A 21,835-nucleotide genomic window follows, 5' to 3' on the forward strand; every position below is an offset into this window, starting at 1 on the left:
CTGTACGCAGAGACAAACAGGATGAACTGTGTGACTGGACGTGCAGCTGGGAAAGGAGGGAAGCATGGAGGGAATAGCTGGTGGTCTCTGAGAAGGACATAGGGGAGCAACTGTGGAACTATGTGGTTCACCCAGGTTACTTGGTCTTTCTTTGCAGAGCAGCCAATCTAGCAATGTCAACACTGGTGTTGTTACACCACCAATTTTGATACCATTTTCTACTGCAAAACAAATGTTTTAAAAATTTGTTTACAAAGCTGTAGATAAAGTGAGATGAGTTTGGCCACCAGGCATTTGGACTCCTGTCTCTTAGAACAGCATAAGCAACCACGGAATGACTCAGAAAAAAATAAAAGGATAGCCTGGATTATGGCTTTACGATACACCTCATGGCCTCCAGCTGCTGAGTTTCGAATACCATCCCAGACTCGTGAATGCTAGCAGGCACTCTAAAATTAATCATGAATTAGCTTTAGGAATGTAAACTTACCTCAGGAGGCTAGTAAATGGAACACTTTCAGGGATGGAGTTGGAGTTAATCAGTGAGGTGAGTTAGTTATTAAGAAAAGCCAGCGTCCTGGCTTCTGCAGAGTTAGGTGCTACTGGAAGAGGATCTGTCCTCTTCTGCAATATCTAGAACTAAGACACAAATAAAACAGTAATGGCTAAAAATGATTAAAACTTAACAGGACATTATTAGTGTGAAAAGAACCAATGTGTGATTTTTGAAGTTAACTAATTCAAAGAAACAATGGAGCAGGTTCTTCAGAAAAAGACAGCTGCGTAAATAAGCATAAACAACACACATTCTGTGAAGAATCAAAAAAAACACAGCATTTATTAAACCCTCTTCAAAATGCCTACAGGTGATTCCAGTGCCCAAGTCCTGAGCATGTGTGCCTTAGAAGCAAGAACAGTCCTACACAAGGAGCTTCCAAGCTGGAATAAATATTCTCCCGGACACCTGATGTCCCAGGGTGCCAGAGCAGCTAGTGATCTGTCCCAGCAGTTCCTCTCCCTGTCTTGCTCCTACATGACGTAGGAAGATCAAAGCATATCCACCAGCTTGAAGCTTCCCACTTCTGTGGTAGGGACAACATTGATGAAGGTTTTGTAAAGAACTGCTCCTTTAGGCAGCTGACAGATGACCTCCCTGCTCTCCGTGCTGCGCGGCAGAGGGACGTAGACCTCTTTGGTGTATCTCACAATTCCATCCTCCAGGGCGTAGAGCGTCTTGGTTCGGCCCATCCCCACCTGCAAGAGGACAAGCGGGCCCTTAGACAGGAAAGGCTGGAAGTGCATCACTAAAGCACACCTGGTCATCAGTCTGCCTTGTACAACATTCTGGCTTCAAAAGCTGCTGCTTTGTGTTTTAGAACGGGGAAAAGAAAAAGGCATACTGCAAATGGCAGGTAATGTTTCTCATTACAAATAAGGAGATTCTCTTTCCACCCTGAAGTACAAGAACCCAGCTTGGTTAGAGAAGATATAGAGGATATTCATAACATTCATAACTCTCAGTCCTTTCCCAAGTCACATAAGCACAGATACAATTCTAAGCAGGGAGTGTGACTAAGAAATAGCAGGTAATGAAACCAAATGTCAGCATTACATGCAATATTGGGGAGGAAATTAAGAAGCAGCTTATAAGAGAAGAAGCACTGACTATGGGACCCTGTTGTGGGCTGCTGTTTTCTTGAGAACTGGGGAAGAGAGAAAGACAACTTACATAAGCCCCTGGATGCCAGCGTATCAGCCGCTGTGTAGCCAAAATGTTGCCTGCGTGCACAAAGTTACCTGCAACACAGTTACACAGAGTTACACGGCAGAGGAAGGGAGCTTCCTCCAGCCTCCGAGCTAGTGGAATACAAGCAGTTTTAGGACCTACAAAACCAGTTTTCTGTGAGAGTTCGTAAGGAAAAATTACTTCAAATTCTAAAAGCATTTAAACAAACAAAAAAATACATTATTGGTGAGAAATAGAGGGCAATTGATGCACAATGGCAAAAAGCAATTCTAATCTTTGAAAAGATTACTTCGAGGGTACAGAGCATTTTCCGTTTGCTAAAAGAATTTTTTATTACCTTTTACATTGATTTGTTTTCATCAGCAAACCTACTAATTTTTAAGCACTCAGCTGCAGGAATCTGTACTTTGGCTTTGGCTAAGCCTCCAAATTCTTTCCTTTGTAAATATCTAAAATGTGCAGCTTTTGAAAGCAGCATGGGGTGAAAGTGCATGCGAGTTAGCAGGTGCCCCACAGCGCAGCCCTCCTGCCAGGCTCTCGGGAGAGAGCTGAAGTCAGGATCAAGGTATGTTTTCTATAGGCAGCTCCAGCTGGCTGCAGGGGGGCTGACTCACGCTGCCCTCCTGCTGCGGGCTGGTGCAATCCTGATGTTGAGGTTTGCTGAACACTCACCCCAATAGCCAGGGACACCTGGGGAGAGCCCACTGCAGCACAGCTCAGGAAAGGCACCTGATTAATGCTCTTACCTTCTACTTTTTTCACTCCGTAGCGTTTCCCGCGGCTGCGGCCACCTAAGTTTTTGGAGCTGCCCCCAGCTTTCTTAGAAGCACCTCTCACAGCAAGCAGGGTCGTCTGCGGCACAGCCAGAACTAGATTTGGAGCAAGAACAACAAAGAGGAAAATCTCAACCAAAAACACATACTGTTTTTATCAACACAATACTCTTTTTATCAGCCAATATAAAATTTAAAGCTAAAGGCAAAAGAAAGCCCCGAGAAAAATCTTACTATAATGTTAAATTGGGTTAGACCACCATGGATTAAATCTTCTGCAAAGAGGCCACCTTTCAAGAAACGCTGAGAATAAGATTCTCAGCCATGATGTTAGAGGACATACACAAATTCATATTTCAGTAATGCCTCCTACATCTATGAGCTACTGAAGTTACTGCTTGTGATTGATTGGCCTTATATAGCCTTGAGAAAGGATCAACTGATCTGTGTTTTGATCCCCTCTTCAACTGAATTGACTTTATTGAAATCGTCTCATCTGTACGGCTACAAAATGGCAAGACTCCCATTCAGGAAGGTATAAAAGATCTTACCACCCTAAATAAAAACTAATTTGAGCATTTTATGCAACTCTTAAGGTTACAATCAGGACAAGTCATAGAAAAAGAGAGCAGTTATTACAGTAACCAGTGTCTCTGGAATACAAAATATCACTGACAACATGACGTTCTTTCTTTAAAAAAGGGGCGATCTGAGTAAATACAACAACTTTTTTTTTGGGGGGGGGAGCAGTCAGCAGTCATACCCATTTTTTTTTCTAAATCCCTCTATTTAACTTCTTCATCAGCAGCTTATGAAACAAGAGCAGCTATCGCAACACTTGTTTCCTCACTCGAAGTAGATGCACTGAGCTAATTTAATCTTAATTAAATTATCCAAGATAGCGAGCTAAAACAGGGAGGACGGAAGTAGCTCTACAAGAACAGTTAACTTCAGTGTTGATAGTCATTAAATACAAAAAAAGAAGCTGAGAGGTAACAGACTAGAGAGAAATGAGGAAAGATGAAAGGGGCCTACAGAGATTTGTAGGCATAAATTCTATGAAGTTAGAATCTAGTTAACTTGTATCTATCAAACAAACAAACAACCTGCTGTTGGCCAGTTATATTTTGTGTTGTATGAAAAAAATGGCTAATGCAAAGTGAATCTCAATGCATCACACAAGAGGGGGAGGCAGGCCATCCACGGAGTGAAACTCCAAGATATGGAGTTTGCAGTTGATAAAAGCCACCCTGAAAATCAACACTAAATGTCCAAGACGCTGCCCTGCACGCAGGAATCACAGCAATATTCCCGACCGTAACACTTCTGGATAACTAGAGGGATTTCTCAGCCTCCTAGTACCGCACTGCACGGGGAAGGAAGCCCCCCCGCCTTGCTGATTGATCTCTACGCTGTGTTTATGAAACGCGCTTTTTCAAAATAGACTTTTATTATTTTTTTTTTTTTCTCCTTGAGGACAGTGACCGAGCTGCTGCGAGTCCGTCCTTGCAGGAGCCTGGGGACGGAAGGGACGGGGCGCAGCGCAAAGCGGCCAAAGACGACCCCCCGCCTCGGGCAGCCCCGCTCCGCGCCCGGCCTCCCGCCCCGCGCCGCCTCGCGCTTCACTCACGGAGCCGCCTCAGCGCCGCCATTTTGTCCCCGGCTACTGACGTCACCTTCCCCTTCCCGCGCGCGCGGCGGCGGTAGCTGCGCCCTGAGGTAAAACCGTTGCTGATGGCGGAGGGGAGCGACGAGGAGGTGCTGCCCGTCTTCCCTTTCCTGCAGCGGCCGCTTCCGCAGCGCTCCTCGCCCTCCGTTCCGAGGGCGGGGAGGGAGGCTGCTTGCCCGGGTGCGGTGATAGTGCTGAGCAGTGGGAGCGAGAGTGAGGAAGAGATCGTCCCGCTGGCGGAGAGGCTGAAGAGGAGGCTGCAGGGTAGTGGGCTCTGCCAAAAGAGCGTTGAGGTTTTCCAGGCCCCGCAGGGGGATGCTGCAAGGGGAGCTGAGGGAACAGGGTGCTGCTTGAGCTCTACCCAGGTGGCTTCTGGTATAGGACAGTCCCTTTCAAAGTCCTCTGAGGTTCTGAGGGATGTGTTGCCGTGTGGAGAAGTGTCCCAGAGTAGCCAAAATTATGATGGATGCAGTTCTGGGAAATCACCTTTGTGCCTGCAAACAGACTGTTTGTCTGATTCAGCAGCCCAAAGTAGCAAGTTTGGAGGTAAAGAAGCAAGTGTGGGAGCATCTCCCCCTCCAAAGAGGTCAAAACATAGTCAGAAGGAAAGAGAGGCAGCTTCTCAGGCTGTGTGTCAGAGGAGAAAGGAGCGTGAAATACGGAAGAGACAGCAGGAGCAGGAAAAAGAAAGGAAGAAGGCCCTTGCCAAGATGTTGAAAGCTCAGCAACCAGGGGAGTGCCAGAAATACATCACAGTGGTGCTAGATCAAGGTGCTTTTCCTCACATTGTGCATCTTGCTTGGATTAGCTCTCAGCTCTTGCTATAGAAGTCTGATGCATGCATCAATTTCAGTTCTCTTCCAAGTAGAAGTTGGTGAACATGTCCTCAGTGCTCTGCAATCTAAGAATTATTCCTGTGTGGTTGAGAGTCAAGCTGTTCCGTGCGGCATCACTTGGAGAAGACGGGCTGTGTTGACTCAGGTGTGGGAACAAAGTGTTTATATTCTTACCTTTTTTTCCTTCCCTCTTTGCACTCAATAGCAGTAGTCATCAGCATCCCAAATAGCTGTCATCCAAACTGCTTCCCCCCTCGGAGTGGAAACAGCAGTTTGAGTGAGCGGTTATGCAAAGAACTACCGGTCTGTTTTGTGTTTTCGTGTCTGTACAGACTGACGAAGAAAATGAATTGACAGAAGAACCGCATATCCTGGTTCTGCTTCGTTTGGAGGAGTTTTTGTCCATGGTTCATAACTACAAACAGGTGAGACTGCTTACGACTTTTTTTTTTTTCATATTCTCTGAATATACCTTGCTGAAACGGTGGTATTTGTCTTCTCTTTTCATGGCAGAAAGGTCTTAATGTGGGAGGGAAGTGATGGTTCCAGTAAACCAACTGGTTTTAGAAGTACTGGATCAAAAACAAGGTTGTGCAACACAAAGATAATAGCTGGGTCAAGCTGTCTCTTCTAATTCCATTTTTAATAGCTTTTTGAGGTAACTTTGTCCTAATAGATATTGGCAGATCAAGGATGATTTTTAGAAATTTAGGAAAAATCCTTATTCAAAATTCTGCAAATAGTCAGCATTGACATTCTTTTCAAACTGACTAGAATAGAATCTCCTTTTCTGCTATGTTGGGAGGAGGCTTGAGACAGACACAGGTGTCTGTATGTATCAGCAGACGCAACATCCTTCCAGAGCAGGAAAGTAAGCAGGAGGTGTGTGAGCAGACCTTTTCATCTACAAAGATCCCGTTGCAGATTGGGCCCATGGGTTGTCTGTCCTAGAACTGGTCTATCCAAGTAAATTGTTTAACTTTTTCTTCTTCCTTTTTTTTTTTTTTTTTTTTTTTTTCCTTCCTGTTGCTCTTTGCAGGAGGCCCAGGGCTGCACAGAAGGACAGAAGGAGACGTTACAGACCTTTGTTGCTCGTGTGATGGAGAAGATGCCTGGGAAGACACTGGCACTGGCAGTAGTTGGAGTAGACAGTTATTTCGGGTTAGCCTTTTTTTTTTCTTTTTTTATTTCTTTTTTCTTTTTTTCTCTTTTTCCCCTCCCTGCGTGTTGTCTCTGGCATTGAAAACTGTCATAGGTATTTTCATTAATTCTTTCTAGCAAAGACTGAAACATAAAACATATTCCTACCCAGAACTACTCTTTGTTTTATAAGACCAGAAACAAAGGTCCACATAGCCTGTCACCATGAGTGAACAACACTAAATATCCAGGATAGTGCATGGGAAGAGGCAGGCAGTGTAGCACTATGCTTTCTTTTAATACTTTCCTAGCTCTCCAAAATTTGCTGCTGAGGAATTTTCTTAATCAGATGCAAAGTTTATGTATTTTATAGTCCTTGACAGATTCCTCTGTTTGGTGTCTCCTAGGCAGGGGTGGTGGTACTAAGTTGTTAGACACTCTACAGCAGTCTGATCTTCTGTGCTGTTTGTGCTAACAGGAACTCCTCAACTTGTCTTCCTCCTCTTAGATCTCTCAGAACTCAGTCAAAAAAGAGGCTGCAACCAGAAGCAGTGAATGGAGACCAAGCAGAGGATAAGGGAAAATGGAGAAAAAAGAAAGCTAGGGATTCCGGTCCAGATGTGTCCAGGCTGGATGTGGAAGATGTGAGTACCTTTAGAACACACATGCAGTGCTTGTCCCTGTTCCTGTCTGCCACTGAGTGAGCGTTTAATCCAGTCGTGCTTTTTCTTCACTGAGGAGCCAAGTCAGCTGAATTGGCACGAAACTGCCAGGAACAGTGCGCCCCTACACACCCAAGTGCCTCAGGCTGGCTGCTCACAACGGGGAGAGTGTGGATGGCCTTGTCCTGTAGCAGATGCAATGAATCCTTATTTTGTTTCAGATAAGAGTGGAGCTTGATGGGATAAGAGGATGAATTTTTCAATTATTTTTTCCCCTGTTGTTTACAGGCATTAGTGGATTTGCTATTGCAGACAAACGTCCAAGTCAGACTTGCTGAGAGCCTGGAGGAGCTCGTGGAGTTTGTCACTATGTTCACTAAAGCAGTAGCTGAAGCACCATACAAGTGAGCAGGCAGATGAGTTTTTAATATCTTCTTGGGAGAGGTTTAACTTTCAGGATTACTGGGAGGGAATAACAGATATACAGCTGTACTGAGGTGCAACATTGTATAATGCTTTTTAAAGGAGCAGGCAATGCAGAACAACTGTTGATGCTGCTCCCTCAAAATCGGGTTAGTTCTTAGAAACTGATGTAATGTCTTGGGAAGGTTGAGGACAGACCTTGATTTTGAGTTGAACTCTCACTTTGACAAGTAAAGGCTGTGTGCTGAGTCTGCCTTCAGAGGTGGGAAGGGAATGCAAATATGATAGGGTTCTTTCAGCACCAGTTTTTATTCCTCAGTATGTAACCAAGGCAGACACTAGTGACAATTAACCATTTAGCTGCTTGCCTTGATAAGGACAGCAGCACAGTATGCAGTGGTAGCTCGGAAAACCATTTGTGTGGTCTTACACAATCGTAGCAATCCTGTCACAGAGCTCCTGTATTTCGTATCTTGAACATGAAAGGAGTCTCTAAAAATGGCATGGAAAACATTCTATTATCTTTGACAGCCTGAAAGTGCATTCTTTTCCCCACTGTGTATGCACCAGGGCTGCACTGTGCACTGTGTATGCACTGTGTATGCACCAGAACCAGGGCTGGTTCTTAACACAAGAACAGCAACAGCACCCATAACACAAGAAAATTGATAATGTACGTAGAGAAAATACGACCACATTTTAAGCATTTACTTCAACCCCAATGCCAATATTTATAACAGTGCAAAGTGTTTTTCTATCTTTCTCTCTCTGTCCATATGCGAAAAGATGCAAGAACGAGATTTTTGTTTCGTAGCTTCATTGTCTCATTCATGTTCCCATCCTTTATTATCCATAGGCGAGAGCGGGAAAATACTGGATTCTCTTTCTGCGTAGAGAATGAGGGGTGCAGAGGTGTGAAGTTGGATCCTACCGGTAAGGGTCTCTTAGAAGTTTGGAAACGGCAGATACAACAGTTTAACCGGGTCAGCCTTGATATGGCTGAAGCTATTGTGTCTGCATACCCTTCTCCTCAGCTTCTGGTTCAGGTAAGGATGCTTCACAAATACTAAGCACTGTGCATACAACCAACTAATATAAGGAGTGGGAGAAATCTTTTAATTGGTATTAGTTCTGATGCAATCATTCCATATGAACTGTTTAATAAGGTACTGAAGAAACTGATTTATTTGCACCCATTGCTTTGGTTTTACAGAATAGGTTGGTTAGTACTGAGGAACTTACTGGTTAAGCTGACATGTTCATTCCTTCCTATTGCAACTGCATGCTCATCTTAAGTGAGTCTGTTCTCTTTTAATGAAGTAGAATAGGTTCTGTATCTGCCTCTAATCTCACACTTGAAATCTGAGAGACCAGGTGCAAAATGAGTGCAAATTGTGAAAGAGAAGTCACAGGTGCTTAGCTTTGGAAATATTTATTCTTTTTTTTTTTGAAATGGATGCAAGTGGATGCTACCGTCATTCCTTTATACTGCTTTTAGGCCTACAGCAAATGTTCCTCAGAGGAGGAGCAGGAACACATGCTGGCTAATATTGTTGTGCGCCGTGGTGAGGGTGTGACAGCCACTAAGCGGCGCATCGGGCCTGAACTCTCCAGACGAATCTACCTGCAGATGACTTCCCACGATCCTGATCTCTGTTTGGATTTCACTGAGTAGCCCAAGGGAATGAGAATTTTTCTGGTTGCCTGGATTAAATATTCATTTTCCTTCTGAGAAGTGCTTCAATAATAAATGGAGTCATGATTCCTAGTTTAAAGACTTAAAAACTCATTTAGTCTTTATCATGGTAGAAGAAAGTTGGTTAAAATTGCTCATGGATGGAGTTTACACAAGGAAGACAGCAAACATCTCCCATGGGACCCTGATTTTAACATGGCTACAATACTGATAGTACCTTCCAATTTGTAAAGAGCTGCATTCTTTTCCTAGGAGATAAATTGTCTTGTATAGTATCATTCATTACTTCTTAACATGTAATCTTGACTCAAGACTTATGTCTTCTAAAGAAACTATATTTTTCTACTCATACCGTAAACTGAAAGTTTGCTCTCCAGTGTGAAAAAAATCTTAATGGAAGACACAACATGCTGCTGCACCATCATCTGCTGTGGCGAGACGGAAGAACTTTTATCTCATGAAATAACCCTGTTTCTGTTTTCCACTGTGGCAGATGGGAATGAGTAAGACTAATTTTCAGATGTAAATTCAGACTGTCCTGATTCAGTCTCCAGACAGCTTAACCTATAGCGGGTCTTGCAATCTGATTATATGGGCTGGAATTATGAGGTCTAAACAGTTGGCAGAAAAATCCTGCTTTTAATTAGATTGGGGAACGTGCTTGACTGTCCCTGAAGCCATCAGTACTTATGTGCATACACAAGGACAGCTGAGGTCTTTCGCTACAAAAGTACTTACTGAGATGAATGCTGAGAGTAAATTTAAAGGCATACAATGAATGGAATTTACCCACTGGAATTGTCCTAACTTGGATGAGTTGGATCCTGTTAGATGGTATCCAACAGATACCCCAGCTCACACACTGAGCAGGTATCTTTGCTTGCTGTGCTTTTGACTTGAATTAATAAGTCTTAATAGGTTGGTATTTGCTAACTTAAGCAGCACCATCTCCTAGATGGTGCTCACAGCAGAAGATTCTTGCCAGATGGTGTTTCTTCCAAGAAGAAATGTTGCTTTGAATGTTGTTTGTCTTGTCCAGACACTTCTGGATACTAAGCAAGAACCGTTTTAAGGATGTGATAAGTTAAATATCAATAGCAAAGACTACAGCTGTTTTAGGGAAGCTTAGAAAGAAATACATCTAAGCAGAGATGCACAGCTCTTTCCCTTTAGCTTAAATTCTTGCTGTTGCTTTTCTCCCTAATGTAGTTCAGAAGCTAATACCTTATGCTTAGACTGCGCAAGGGTGAAGGGTTACTGCTTCTATGAAATGATATACATTTTCAATCATAGCATTGCTCTTGCCAGCAATAATTGGGAGCAATTCTGATTACTAATGTATGCACATCTTGGTGGAGGCTGCTGGTGGAACCTGCACTTAGGCCATTATATGTACAAATAATTCCAATAAATTTTAGCACTCACTTCTTTCAAGGTTATGAAAAACTCCTATTTGTTTTTCCCTGCACCTAAACTGTAAGTAATTTATGTGACAGGTAGTGGGCAAAGGCCTATAACTTGAGTTATTTTCTCTAGATACAAAAGGCTGCACGTCCCAGCCCTTCCAAGAGGCTTGAAGTGAAGCCCATTTCTACCAGAGTACCTTAGTATGTGATGCTGCACCAGTGCCACCAAGTGTCACACAGTGCTGCAACAACTAGAGGCAGAGAACAGGCACTCACCCACGGGCTTTCTGCAACCTCAAATCTCCTATATTTACACCCCAAAAGCCAGTCTGTAGAATCAGTCCTTCTTAAACTATGGCTGCCTTGTTGACACTGGATGGCTAATGATAATGGTTACTGTATTTAGCCAGGAAGCATTTTATAGTGGTACCCTTAAAAAATAAATAAATAAATAAAATTGAAGCAAGGTAAGCATGTTCTACATTAGCAACATAAATACCAATCAAGACAAATTGCTGCGAAAATTGTTGTATTGAAAATTTTCAGCTCCTTTCAATAGTACATCAGCTTCTTCACTCTAACACACGGATGCACAGCCATCCTACAGCCTTGTAATTGGTCCTGGAGTAGGCCTACATATATTATCCCTGTAAAGCCATATCACCAATTTTAGCATGAATACAAATGACAAGAAATGGATATGCATTAAAAAACTTTCCACCTCCCTTACAGAGCTATAGGTATGTAGATAACCAGAGGCTTTCCCCCCCACACACTCCTGTTAATTGGCAGCTTTCCACATATTACAATCTAGCCAAAAATCTTTTGGAGGAAACAACTGTTAACAAGTTTAAGTTAATGCAGGCAAACACTGGGAATTACTGGCCAGCTGAGAAACATGCACAGCAAAGATGATCTGAACAGCAATTCTGCTCTGTGCGGAGTGGACCAGCAAATCAATGCTGACTGATTAAAAGCAGTTTCATCAGAACACAATTCCATAGGAATTCTGGCTGCGTAGATGGTGGAAGGAGATGCTGACAAAGCAAGCGCCCATCCAGGAGAATCACTGCTGCGAGTTCTGGTGGAGCAAATTTTGCAGGCTTTTGTGGTTTTGCAGAGCAGCTACCACATCCTCATAGAGAGTGTTCACACTGATGCAGAGAGGTTGATGCTGCAGCTCCGTCAGCTTGCAGACTGCCAAAGCACAGAGGATGCAGACCAGCACAAAGAGCAGGACTCTCAACACCGAGCGCGACCAGGAGTGCTTGTTCCTCGGCGGTTGAGGTGGACGGGACTTGGAGGGCGACTCTGCAACAAGAACAATTTCGTGAGAGATGTGAGGAGGGAATCCGAAGTATCTCTGAACAATCTACATTGGGAAGTCAGAAGCTCAAGTAAGATGCTATAGCTTGTGCTTTAGCTGTCTTTTGTCATGAATTCTCATCCCTTATATGTCAGTAAATAAATGCAGAGGATCTATCCCTCTAGGATGAAAGTTTCAGATTGATTCAGGTGGAAATGAGTAGGGTGTGAGGGACCTCTATTGCCCAAGTTCTGTTTTGCACATACATCTCAGTTCATTCAAAAAGAACTGAATGGAGGGGGCTTTTGCTTAGGAACATCTGGAAAATTTTCTGAATCTTGTAGTTCAGCCATCAAAGATACCAAAGTGTTGTCTTTTTTTCCTTCAGCTATCTACCTGTTAGATTTCTAACAAGTTCTACTACTGTGCTGTTTCCCCACCACTCTGACTATTCCCCACCATCAGAATCTGATAAAGATTGATGCAGCCTCTAGGGTAGAGCTCTTGTTCCTTCTCTTCCCCTTGTTTTTCCTCTGCTGAGCTCAAGTTGCAAATTAAAATATTACATTGCAGCCTCTACAGAATGCTTGGACCCACTGTGGATGCAACTTACTTCGAGTCTGAACAGTTTCTTTTTTAGTTTGCTTTTCCATCTCCTGCTTTGCAGCTCTCTGAGCATCATACTCTCGTCTTCTGCGTTCCTTTTCTTCTGCCTTCTCTCGCTTCCGCAGTTCCCTCTGTTGAGCCTCCCTTGCTCGCTGTTCTGCTTCACGTTTCTTCTCCATTTCTGAGGATTAATACAATATTTTTTTCTCTTTGTGTTAATGGTTATCATTGCCTTATTCCTTATTACCTGCTTCCCTGTTGCCCACTGTAATGGGGAAACAATCAAGTAAGTACCCTGGATTATTGTTCTAAAACACTATGTACCTTCCACCTTGCTCCCTATGGTTTAGGCTTCACTTAAAGTAAGTCCTATGTTCTTCCTTCATACTTCTTATACATAACCTATAGAGCATTTCCCCTAGGGAGCTGAACTATTTTCCAGGCAAGAAACCACACAGTTATGCCAAGCTGTCTTTCTCCCTCCTTCCCCAGGACTCCTTGGGTCCTCAGAACTGTGATAGTTACAGATATTTGTTAGATGGCTGTGAATGTGCTTGGGTATGGAGTAGAGATCAGGATCAGTCCTCAACAGAGGGTGCACAAGGGCTCTACACCTACCTCGCTCTGCTTGGAGCTTCTGTTGCCTTTTCCGATCCTGCTCAGACTGGATTGCTCTCATGTGCTGCAGGACCTTCAAGGTTCAAGAAAACAATATGGGATGAATGCAGAAGGTTCTTTGCATTCATTTCAAAACAGAACAGTTAGAGTGGAGCTGAAAACGGGCAGAAGATGCTCAGCTGGAATGAGTTACTAATCAGATATATTTGCACACAGATGACTTAGCCTTACAGGTATGGTTACAAGGAGAACTCTGACCTTCCCATTTCAGTCTTTGCAGTTAAGAGAAAGATTTTCATTACAAAGCAAGGCAAACTGGTGCTAGCGAATACAGAGCATCACAGAACACTTGCTCTTTTATGAGGCTGACTTCTTAGTACAAGACAGCAACACAGACCCAGACTTAACTATTCTTGCTCCACAGCTCCCAGCAAAAACTATTAATGTGAGCTTATAGTTTGTCAGAACTTTGTGAGAGATTTTTGCGCTCCGCAAAAGGCTGCACATGGATTATTTTGTCTAAAGGTATCTGCATTGCTAGCAACCAGCATTTAATACTTTTAACTCCATTAATGAAAAAGAACCCTGCTTAGCTCACTCTTTGCTTGCTAAAGGCAAGGAAGCAATGAATTCATTGCCTGTTTCCCAATGACTGAAGAAATTCCAAACTGCTGCAGTAGCAGCCCAATCTGCTAAGCAATAGGAGAAGAAGCAGCAGCCAGCAAACCTAAGAATGGAAAACAAATGGTAAGCAGATTCCTTACCCTGACAGCAGCCTGTTTACACTGCTTCTCATCCAGACAGTCTCCTGCTACTTTAGCCAGAACAGGATCCAGGGGATTGTCCTTCAAATCCAGCCACTTCAGGTTCTGCAGAAAGGAATGACAAACAGGAGGCTATAAGAGCACACACGTAGCACACAGTCTTGTGATTATTCTAGAAATACTAAATAGCAGCAAAAAGCTACTTAAATTTCACATAAATGAAGCAGGGACGGAAGACAAGCAGAGAGCTCAAGCAGATGTTGCTTCAGTAGAAATGAGGTTCCGCTGAGCTGTGGTGCAGAGCCCAGATGAATTTTGAAATGGGTAGCTAGCAGAACTGATGCTTTAGCAGAGAAAACAACTTGAGAAGAATCACAAGACCCTGGGCTGCCTCCAAAGGCTTTACATAACTGCCTAGCAAATGGCTTTTACCTTGAGCTGTGCAAAGCTGACTGGCAGGGTGACTAAACGGTTGTTCAGAAGGTCCAGGTGCTGCAGATTGACCAGCCGGCCAAAGTCCAAGGGCAGTTGTTGGAGCCGATTTTTACTCAAATCCAGTTTCACCAGATGCAGCAAACTACAGAAGTCCGACTAAACCCAGGCAGAAAAAACAAACAAGGAGAAACAGCTTCTCCAAGGAGAAACCCTTCCCATTGCGTTCCGCCTGCCTCATTAAAAACTGCCACCGCCATCCCCCTCAACCGGCAGTGTCGTCATCCAGCCAGGCCAGAAGTGCTAGTTCCAAACCTCCCACTTGCACCGTGTGTTATTTGCTCGGAATGTTTCCTCGCAAGGCTCCCTAGCATCTTACCGGCAGGGAAATGAGGTTGTTACAGGACAAATCCAACACTGTAGCTTTCGGCAGGGCAGCCTGAAAGAAAAACAATTGAATCAATGTATATATATGTGCATACGTATGTATACCTACACCCGCACGCGCGCGCCCCGGTGACGCTCCGCTGTCACTTTTTTTTTCCGCGCTCGCTGGCGAATTCCTCGGCAGCTGCCCCGCGCTTAGGATCCCAGCGGTTTGGAAAGCAGGCTTCCTCCTCGGCAGGCTCCGGCTCGCAGGGCGGGCGCCGCCGCTCCGCGCGCGGGCCCGGCTGCCGGGCGGGCGCTCGCTCACCAGCTCGCGCACCGGCACCTCGCTCAGGTCGCACAGGCTCAGGTCGAGCTCGTTGCCGTCCAGCTTGTCCTTGAGCGTCCCCGCCTTGGCGCGCGCCATGGCCGCGCGGCACCGGCGGCTCCGCCACGGCCACTTCCGCGTCCACGTCCGCGCGGCGGCCGCCAGCGCCCGCGAGCCGCCCCGGCCGGCGCCGCGCAGCGCCCCCTGCCGGCGCGGAGCCTCCCGCGGAGCCTGCGCCCGGGAGGGAATGACCCCCTGACCGGCGATAGCCCCCACGGGAGCACACAGCCGACGGGCTTTACAGACAGCAGGAATCGCTGCTGCTTCACAGCCTCCGCCACGGCCAAGTGTTGTCCCTCGGGTCACACTGCCGCAGCGCGCTTCAGCAGGAGGAGTTGGCAGCTAATGGTCCTGCTCCGATGTGGAAGCCCGAAGATGCACACATGTGCGGTCACCTTGGGTGACCCATGCTGGGAAAGCCAGGACTAGAGAAAAGGCAGTGTGACTGAGCCAAGTCAGCAGTGTCCGCTAATGTGATTACAGTGAACATTAACCTTGAATTTTTGGCCCCTATGCAAAATATGATGCATTGAACCTTGCAGAGACGTTTCTGTTTCAGAACCTCCACCTCATGGGTGCTTTTGAGCTGTTGTGAAGTGTCTTAACAACACTGAGATAACCGAGCTCGCTGGAGTCTGAGCAGAGACATCACAGAAGAGTAAACAGGGACGGGCGATGAGAGAAGATAATAAACATTGCTAAGATAGATGACCCTCACTCGGGAGATTAGCGAATTTGCCGGCAGCAGTTGTGCCTCCCACTGGCAACTGACGTTACAGAGCCCGGATCTGAGAAAAGCAAGGTCTAGATACGCAAGAAGCTCTCTCATCCCTCCGTTTTCACAGGGAAGTTTGAAGGGCTGGAGGAAGATCTGAGCTAGAGATGGGTGACGAAGTCTCCCCGTTCCAGATCTGCCACCACAGACACCCGAGCGAGGCAGCTGAGTGCCTGGCTCCCACGTTAGCTGTAGTCAGCGTGCGGCGACGCCCGTGTCCCCAGCTCCTGATAGCACCGCGGCCACCTCAGGTGCAATCCTGCTCCTCCTCCTGCGTGGAGGAGACCTGAGGTCTTGGAGCCGTATGGAGCGTGTGCATCGTATGTGCAGCGCTGCAGAGGACTGGAAGCGTCCGAACCCTTGGAGCTTCGGCATAATTCTTGGTTTAATATGTAACTCCATAAGCTAATCATCCATATCGGGGAAGATCAAACTGAAACTCAGCTTTATTTTCCTTTATTAAAGGTGAGGTTTTTTTGGGTCACCTTTTTCCCCTGTGGTTATACAACACTGAGCACTCTTTGGTGCTGTTGCAATACAGATAAACACAATTGCACTATGCTTCCCGGGAATAGCGAAAGGATGACTTTTGGCTATGAATTTCATACGGTCTTACATCGTTTACCAAATCCCTCCCGTCTGCTGATTTTAGTGGAACTGACACATGTGAATACAGCTGCTTACCCGTGCATGCCTAAAATGACTCGGAACCTAAAGGAGACGGAGAAATCAGGCCTATTTGTTCACTTTGCAAGAGGAAGGATGAAGGAACATGTAAGAAGGAAGAGGGAAAGGACTTGCTGCACGAAGCTGGATCGATGCTGTCGACCTCATTCTGATCTGATGATCCCTGTTGTTGGCCCTGCTCTGCATCTGGGGAGAATCTCTCCTCATTCTAAAACCGCCTGAATCGTGAGATTCAGTTCCGCAGTGGGTCCTTTCCCGTGGGGCTGTTATTTATGAACGTATGTTTGGCTCTGATGTCGTGGAGACACCAATTCCGGGTCCAAAATCAATGGCCTTGTTCCTACACTCCATTGTGGTAGACACGGGATAGAAACCCAGCAAAATGTCTCTTTGTCGAATTCTACCTTATGTCCAGGCAGATGGGAGAAAAATCAGCAGAGCTGCAAAATGCGGAGCCAGAGGCCACTGTGCAGGTCAGCCTGGAGCCGGGGACAGCCAGCATTCCAGGCCGTGCTCCTCGGTTAATGGCAGTGTGGTGTTTACAAGGTGTAGGCAGTTTTCCGGCATCCAGCGGCCGCGCCAGCCTTTTCCCGAGGATTCAGTAGCTTTCTGCCGTGGTTGCGGGCGATGCCCTGAAACGGCGCCCGTGGTTTCGCGCCGCGAGCGCCGCCGCTGCCCCTCGGTGCGGGCGCCGCCGCGTTGAGGCTGCCGGGAGAGCCGAGCGCCGCGGGGCTGCTGCGGGCTCCGCTGCCGCCGTGCCCGGCCGCGGGGCGCTCGTCCCCGGGAGGAGCTCCGCGGGCCCCGCTCCGGAGCGGGACACGGGCAGGGGGGCCGCCTTTGAGGCGGTCAGCGATAGAGCGGCAGCGATAGAAGCGAGTTAGCGATTCGCAGGGCTCGGGCATCCCGCAGCGAGGAGCGGGGGAAGCAGAGGCTCCCGGCGGCCGAGGCCGGGCCGGGGAGCCCGAGCCGCCGCTCCGTGCCGGCCGGGGCCGGGGCCGCGCAGCCCCGCGGCGGAGGCTCCGCCCCGCCGCCGCCCCGGGCCGTATAGGGCGGCGCGGGGTCGCGCGCGCTCGGGTCCGCCGCGCTCGCCGCTCCCATGGCCGCCGCCGCGCGGCTGCTCCCGCTGCTCCGCCGCCCGCTGCTGCCGCCGCGCGGGGCGCGGGGCCCCCGGCACGGCAGGTAGCGCCAGGGGGGCTGCGGGCGGGAGCCGGGGGGGCTGCGGGAGCCCGGGGGGGCTGCGGGAGCCCGGGGGGGCTGCGGGAGCCCGGGGGGCTGCGGGAGCCGGGGGGCTGCGGGAGCGGAGCCCTCTGTGCTGGGACACGGGAGCCCGGGGAGCTGCGGGAGCGGAGCCCTCTGCAATGGGACACGGGGCTGCGGGGGCCGCGGGAGCGCTGTGGGACACCCTGTGGAATGGGGACTGTGTGTGGCGGGATGGGGGCCGAGGGTGACGCGCCTGGAGCTCAGGAGCAGAGGCTGCAGGAGCAGGGGGCAGAGGCTGTGCGTGGCGGGTGGAGGCTGTAGGGAGCGCAGGCTGTGCGAGCTGGGGGACTATGTGGGTAGAGGCCAGGGGAAAGGGAGATAGAGGATTTTGGGGCAGGGGTTGGAGGGCTATGGGGAACAGAGGCTGTGCCGTAGGGACAGGAGACACGGGCCTGTGGGTGAGGATGGTGGCCTATGGGTGTATGGTGAGCTGGGTGCCCCTTGCAAAGAGGACAAAGCCAGCGCGTGCGCTCTGCTCCTTGCACGTGTTGCTGCTCCTTGGCTCCCATAAAATCCCTCCCAGGTGGCAGGAGACAGGCTGCATCCCTCGCCCTGCCCTCCGGCCTGCTAGGACAGGGCCCAGCACCAGGGACAATTCCCGTGCATCGCACAGAGGGGATACGAACGTGCGCCCTGGGCTGGCCTCCCCGTGCGGGACAGCTCGGTCCCCGCCGTGGTCATCCAGGACGTGGTGCATTGCTTTCCCGCGCGCCTTTGCCGCTCGAGCTCGCGCTCGTCTGGCAGCGTCACTGTCCCCGCCGTGCAGAGCCTCCCGGGGCGACGCGGGGCCCTGGGCTGGAGCAGCTCTGCGGAGCTCGGGGGATGCGTCCAGCGGTTTGCCTTGGCTTTTCCAACACAGCCGTTTGGGAGATGCTGGCGGGTAAGGACCTTAGGAGAAAAATGTGATTTTGGAGGATTAACTGGCGTTCCAGGATGGCTCCATGTATGGTTTCCAGGGAGCAACTCGGCAAACCCTGTAAGGAGCAAATCCTCTTTTCCGTAGGCAGCGTCTGGGTGCCAGGGTTGAGATGAGGAGTGCGGTAGTTGGTGCTCATGTGGAACCCAGATTGCAGGCTCCAAATCTGTTCTTATGGAATTGTATCAAGAAATGTTAAATCTGGTTTGGTTTAGACTCCAGCCCAGAATTGTAAGAAATTGAGGAGCAGAAACATAGAATTTTAATTTACATTAAAAAATCAAATAGATGAAGGAGTGGAAGGGAGGAGGGATGGTTTAAAAACTCTTGCTCTTTTTATTACTAAAAAGTTTCTTAAACTCCCCTCTTAGCAGCAAGTGGCTCCTCCTTTTGGCAGGAGGAGTGCAGAAGGGAAAAGGGCATAGTGGAAAAAACCCCAAATTTAGGGAAATCCAGCATCTGAAAGCTCTGGTAAAGCTCTGGGAAATCTACCACTTCCTCAAACCAAAGCTAAATATATGTATTGTAATGAAAATCAGGTTAACCCTTTACTATCAAGAGTTGCTTTAAAGAGTAAAGAAAAGACAGGGATAGGGCTGAGCAGGGTTAGTTCCTGCCACCCTTTTACTGCAGTTGTGTTGTAGGAAAGACCCCAGTCTTGTTGCTTTAGGGGGATGAGGGCTGGGTAGACTTCCCTGAGCAAAGGGAGCTGCTTGAGGAGTCTGCGAGCTTCTCCGGAAGGGAATTTTGTAGGCAGGCTCCTTCCCAAGCCGTGGGTGGGAAGGCCCTTGTGCACACGTGAAGGGGGCACAGGTCAGGTCAGTGTCCTCCGGAGCTGCCAAACAGGAGCCTCCCTGTGCCCTTGCTGTAGGGGCACAGCAGGTTACGGTGATGCCTCCCATTCCCAGCAGCCTGGGGCACTGCCCTGCGCTTTTCTCCTTTCTATAGTGATAAATGCAAAAGGAAAGGTTGAAAATAAAGCTGGCTATCTTAAATCAACTCGTATACAGGGGTAGCTGAGGCTATTCAGAGATAAATATGCACAGTTCCTGGGGTTATTCAAAAGTGCCTGTTACAAGTCTGGTGCTTTCTGCTTGTCCCCATCAGGCAGGAGCAGTTCCTGGGCCCCTGAGGATTCCGCTGCCTTCCTTTCTCTGGAGACCAGCAGGGAGTTGCTTTTGTTTTCCCCAGCTCTCTGGTGTTTCTCTGTTCAGTTACACTGGCTGCTCCGGTGAAACTTAGGTTTTTACCATGGCTAGAAAATGTGTTTGCATGTGGTTCAGCAACCACACACTTTCTGTATCACAAGTCTAGAATTTGGGGAGGTTTAGTTGGAGGACAGCTGTGAGTTCTGCTGCTTAATGTACTTGAAGAAACCGTTTGCGCAAGCACTTTGCAAAGAGTTAGTGCAGAAGCTGTCCTGGGCCCTCATTTCAAAGGTGCTGGTGTCCTCATTTAGAGGTGTGAACACTTGGGGCTTTTGAAATAACCCATGTATGTTCTTGTGCAAGGGGGAGCTATCAGTCCTTTCAGAGAGGTGTTGGAGTGCAGCGTCACGGGGCTTCTTAAAGAAATGTTTTGCTGTTCTTTCATCCCCATATATGAGGATAGGGAGGATGCCAGGGCCACAAAGACAGGAGGCAGATCTGTCCCTGGGCTGTGGATTTGCATGTGCTGAGTGAGGATCGAGCCCTTAGACTCATCTGCGTGACAGACTTCGCTTGGGACCATGTGAGGGTCCCTTGTGTTGTCCAAGGAAAAGCCCTCCTGCCCTCAAGCTCCTCTGAGGTCAGTGAAGCCCTTTGGCTCCTCAGGGCTGGAAACCATGAGAGAGTAGCCCTAGAAAGCACGAACGGTCTGGCCGCTCTGCCGAGTGGTGACCACGTCGAGTATCGCCCCTTGCTTCGGCAGTGGCCGCGGGTGGTTGTGCAAGTGCCTCTTGAGACAGAAGATTAACGGCAGGATGCTGGCAGAGAGCAGTGGCCTGGGGGGGCTGGGGGAAGATTTAATTTTATCGCATTTTTTTCTTCCCCTCTCCAGTCTCCTCTTGCTTTTTGGGCAGCCACGTGCTGGAGAATTGTGCCAGACCAAATTTTTGACCCATTAGCTGCGGTTCCGTTGGGCCCGAGTCCCCAGAGGGGCTGTGCGGGACACAAAATGTTTCCTTGCTGCTCAGGCAGCCAAGGGCTGAGGCTGCTCAGCCCTCGGTGACCCCAAGAGCGGCGCTTGGGGAAAGTGGCTCTTGTGCAACTAGCTCAGCAGTTGCTGCCTGGCGGCTCCAGCCTTTCCTTCTCAAGCCCTGTAATGAACTCGGCGTGGGAGGAAGCGGAGACTTTTTTTCTTTCTTCTCAAGTTGGTTGATGGGGAGAAATATGCAGGATTTGGGCCGTATTCTGCTTGCGCTGAACGTGGTGGCTTGGCCTTTTCCTCGGGGGTGAGCGTCACCGCTCTGCCAGGCGCCTTGGCGGGGCTGGCGGCGTTGCCTGTCCCTCGCCTGCCGCGCGCCGGTGCCAGCGTCAGCGGCCGCAACGGCTTCTCCAGAGCCCCCTCCCAGCCCCTGCCGGCCGCTGTCTGCCCGCGGTTTCCAGCAGTGCAGGACTGCGCTGGTTTTCGGGGCTTTGCCTGCCCTTGGGTTAGGAAGAGATTTTTCAACCATTGTAAAAAGGCTTTTCTGCAGAATGTTGTTTCATCTCCAAGTTTATTTACGTGCCTTGCCCAGAAACTTTCAAACAATAAAAGATAATTCTGTTTAAAATCCATGTTTTTGTGCTCTCTCCTCCTCCCTCTCTGGCAATACTCGGTGTAAATTACCCTCCCAGACTGATATAATAAGTGACTGCACAAATAGAAGGAGTGGGAGTCACACAGCCCTCCACCATCTGCTGAAAAGGAGCAGGGAAAGAAGGTGGGTCATCGGCACAGCTCTTCCAGGAAAACTCCCTCTCAGCAGGTGAAAACTTGCTCTCTGGTTATCACAAGGCAGAACTTGGCCCTTTAGAGCAGGAAGCAACTTGATGCTAATTTCTGTTTCTCATTGGCAGGAGAGCTAATCTTTTGTGGTACTTGTCACAAAGACTTTGCAGAATATTAATCCCATAATGAATGGGAGAAAACTGGAGTTCAGGCTGGGCTGGTTTGTTGCCGTGGGATCTTGGATCCCGCTCTGTCGTACCGTGGTTCTGCACGTGCTAAGTCGTGTTCGGAGCAAACGCAGCTCACAGGTGATGCTTAATCCTGGTCCGTTCTTAGGGGAAGATGGGAGAAGCTGCGGGTGTGGAGGAAAGCAGGGAGCAGGCAGAGGGCTGCAGTCCGGCAGCGCTGGCCTGTCCGAATGGGGCAGCACGAGCCAAGAGAGCAACCCGGGA

The 21,835-nt window shown here is 48.3% G+C and overlaps 4 protein-coding genes across 4 annotated transcripts in view; 2 read left to right on the forward strand and 2 right to left on the reverse strand.

Moving 5' to 3' along the window:
- Nucleotides 1-855: 855 nt before the first annotated feature.
- Nucleotides 856-4,190, reverse strand: MRPL27 (mitochondrial ribosomal protein L27). The gene is made up of 4 exons (XM_088538131.1): nucleotides 4,151-4,190; nucleotides 2,494-2,616; nucleotides 1,730-1,797; nucleotides 856-1,254 (listed from the first exon to the last, which is right to left on the reverse strand). The coding sequence occupies exons 1-4, from the start codon at nucleotides 4,170-4,172 to the stop codon at nucleotides 1,048-1,050; spliced, it is 420 nt and encodes a 139-aa protein (XP_088394257.1). The 5' UTR covers nucleotides 4,173-4,190; the 3' UTR covers nucleotides 856-1,047.
- Nucleotides 4,191-4,235: 45 nt separating this feature from the next.
- On the forward strand, nucleotides 4,236-9,025 carry EME1 (essential meiotic structure-specific endonuclease 1). Its single transcript, XM_010216032.2, has 8 exons — nucleotides 4,236-4,960; nucleotides 5,043-5,170; nucleotides 5,358-5,450; nucleotides 6,065-6,186; nucleotides 6,674-6,809; nucleotides 7,116-7,231; nucleotides 8,107-8,296; nucleotides 8,749-9,025. Exons 1-8 carry the CDS (start codon nucleotides 4,255-4,257, stop codon nucleotides 8,923-8,925), a joined length of 1,668 nt encoding a protein of 555 aa, XP_010214334.2. The 5' UTR covers nucleotides 4,236-4,254; the 3' UTR covers nucleotides 8,926-9,025.
- Nucleotides 9,026-10,920: 1,895 nt separating this feature from the next.
- Nucleotides 10,921-14,890, reverse strand: LRRC59 (leucine rich repeat containing 59). The gene is made up of 7 exons (XM_088538133.1): nucleotides 14,773-14,890; nucleotides 14,458-14,517; nucleotides 14,079-14,237; nucleotides 13,647-13,751; nucleotides 12,883-12,955; nucleotides 12,272-12,445; nucleotides 10,921-11,663 (listed from the first exon to the last, which is right to left on the reverse strand). Exons 1-7 carry the CDS (start codon nucleotides 14,869-14,871, stop codon nucleotides 11,419-11,421), a joined length of 915 nt encoding a protein of 304 aa, XP_088394259.1. The 5' UTR covers nucleotides 14,872-14,890; the 3' UTR covers nucleotides 10,921-11,418.
- A 2,485-nt stretch (nucleotides 14,891-17,375) lies between these two features.
- The window catches only part of ACSF2 (acyl-CoA synthetase family member 2), a 34,878-nt gene continuing 30,418 nt past the window's right edge, over nucleotides 17,376-21,835 (forward strand). Inside the window, exon 1 of the mRNA XM_088538132.1 lies at nucleotides 17,376-17,473. Within this exon, the coding sequence (XP_088394258.1) occupies nucleotides 17,391-17,473 (83 nt within the window). The 5' untranslated portion in view covers nucleotides 17,376-17,390. The remainder of the gene's footprint in view (nucleotides 17,474-21,835) is intronic.

This window comes from Tinamus guttatus, unplaced genomic scaffold, assembly GCF_059628265.1.
Source record: "Tinamus guttatus ecotype Peru unplaced genomic scaffold, ASM5962826v1 Tinamus_guttatus_pri_ptg000045l, whole genome shotgun sequence".
Classification (NCBI taxonomy): Eukaryota; Metazoa; Chordata; class Aves; order Tinamiformes; family Tinamidae; genus Tinamus; species Tinamus guttatus.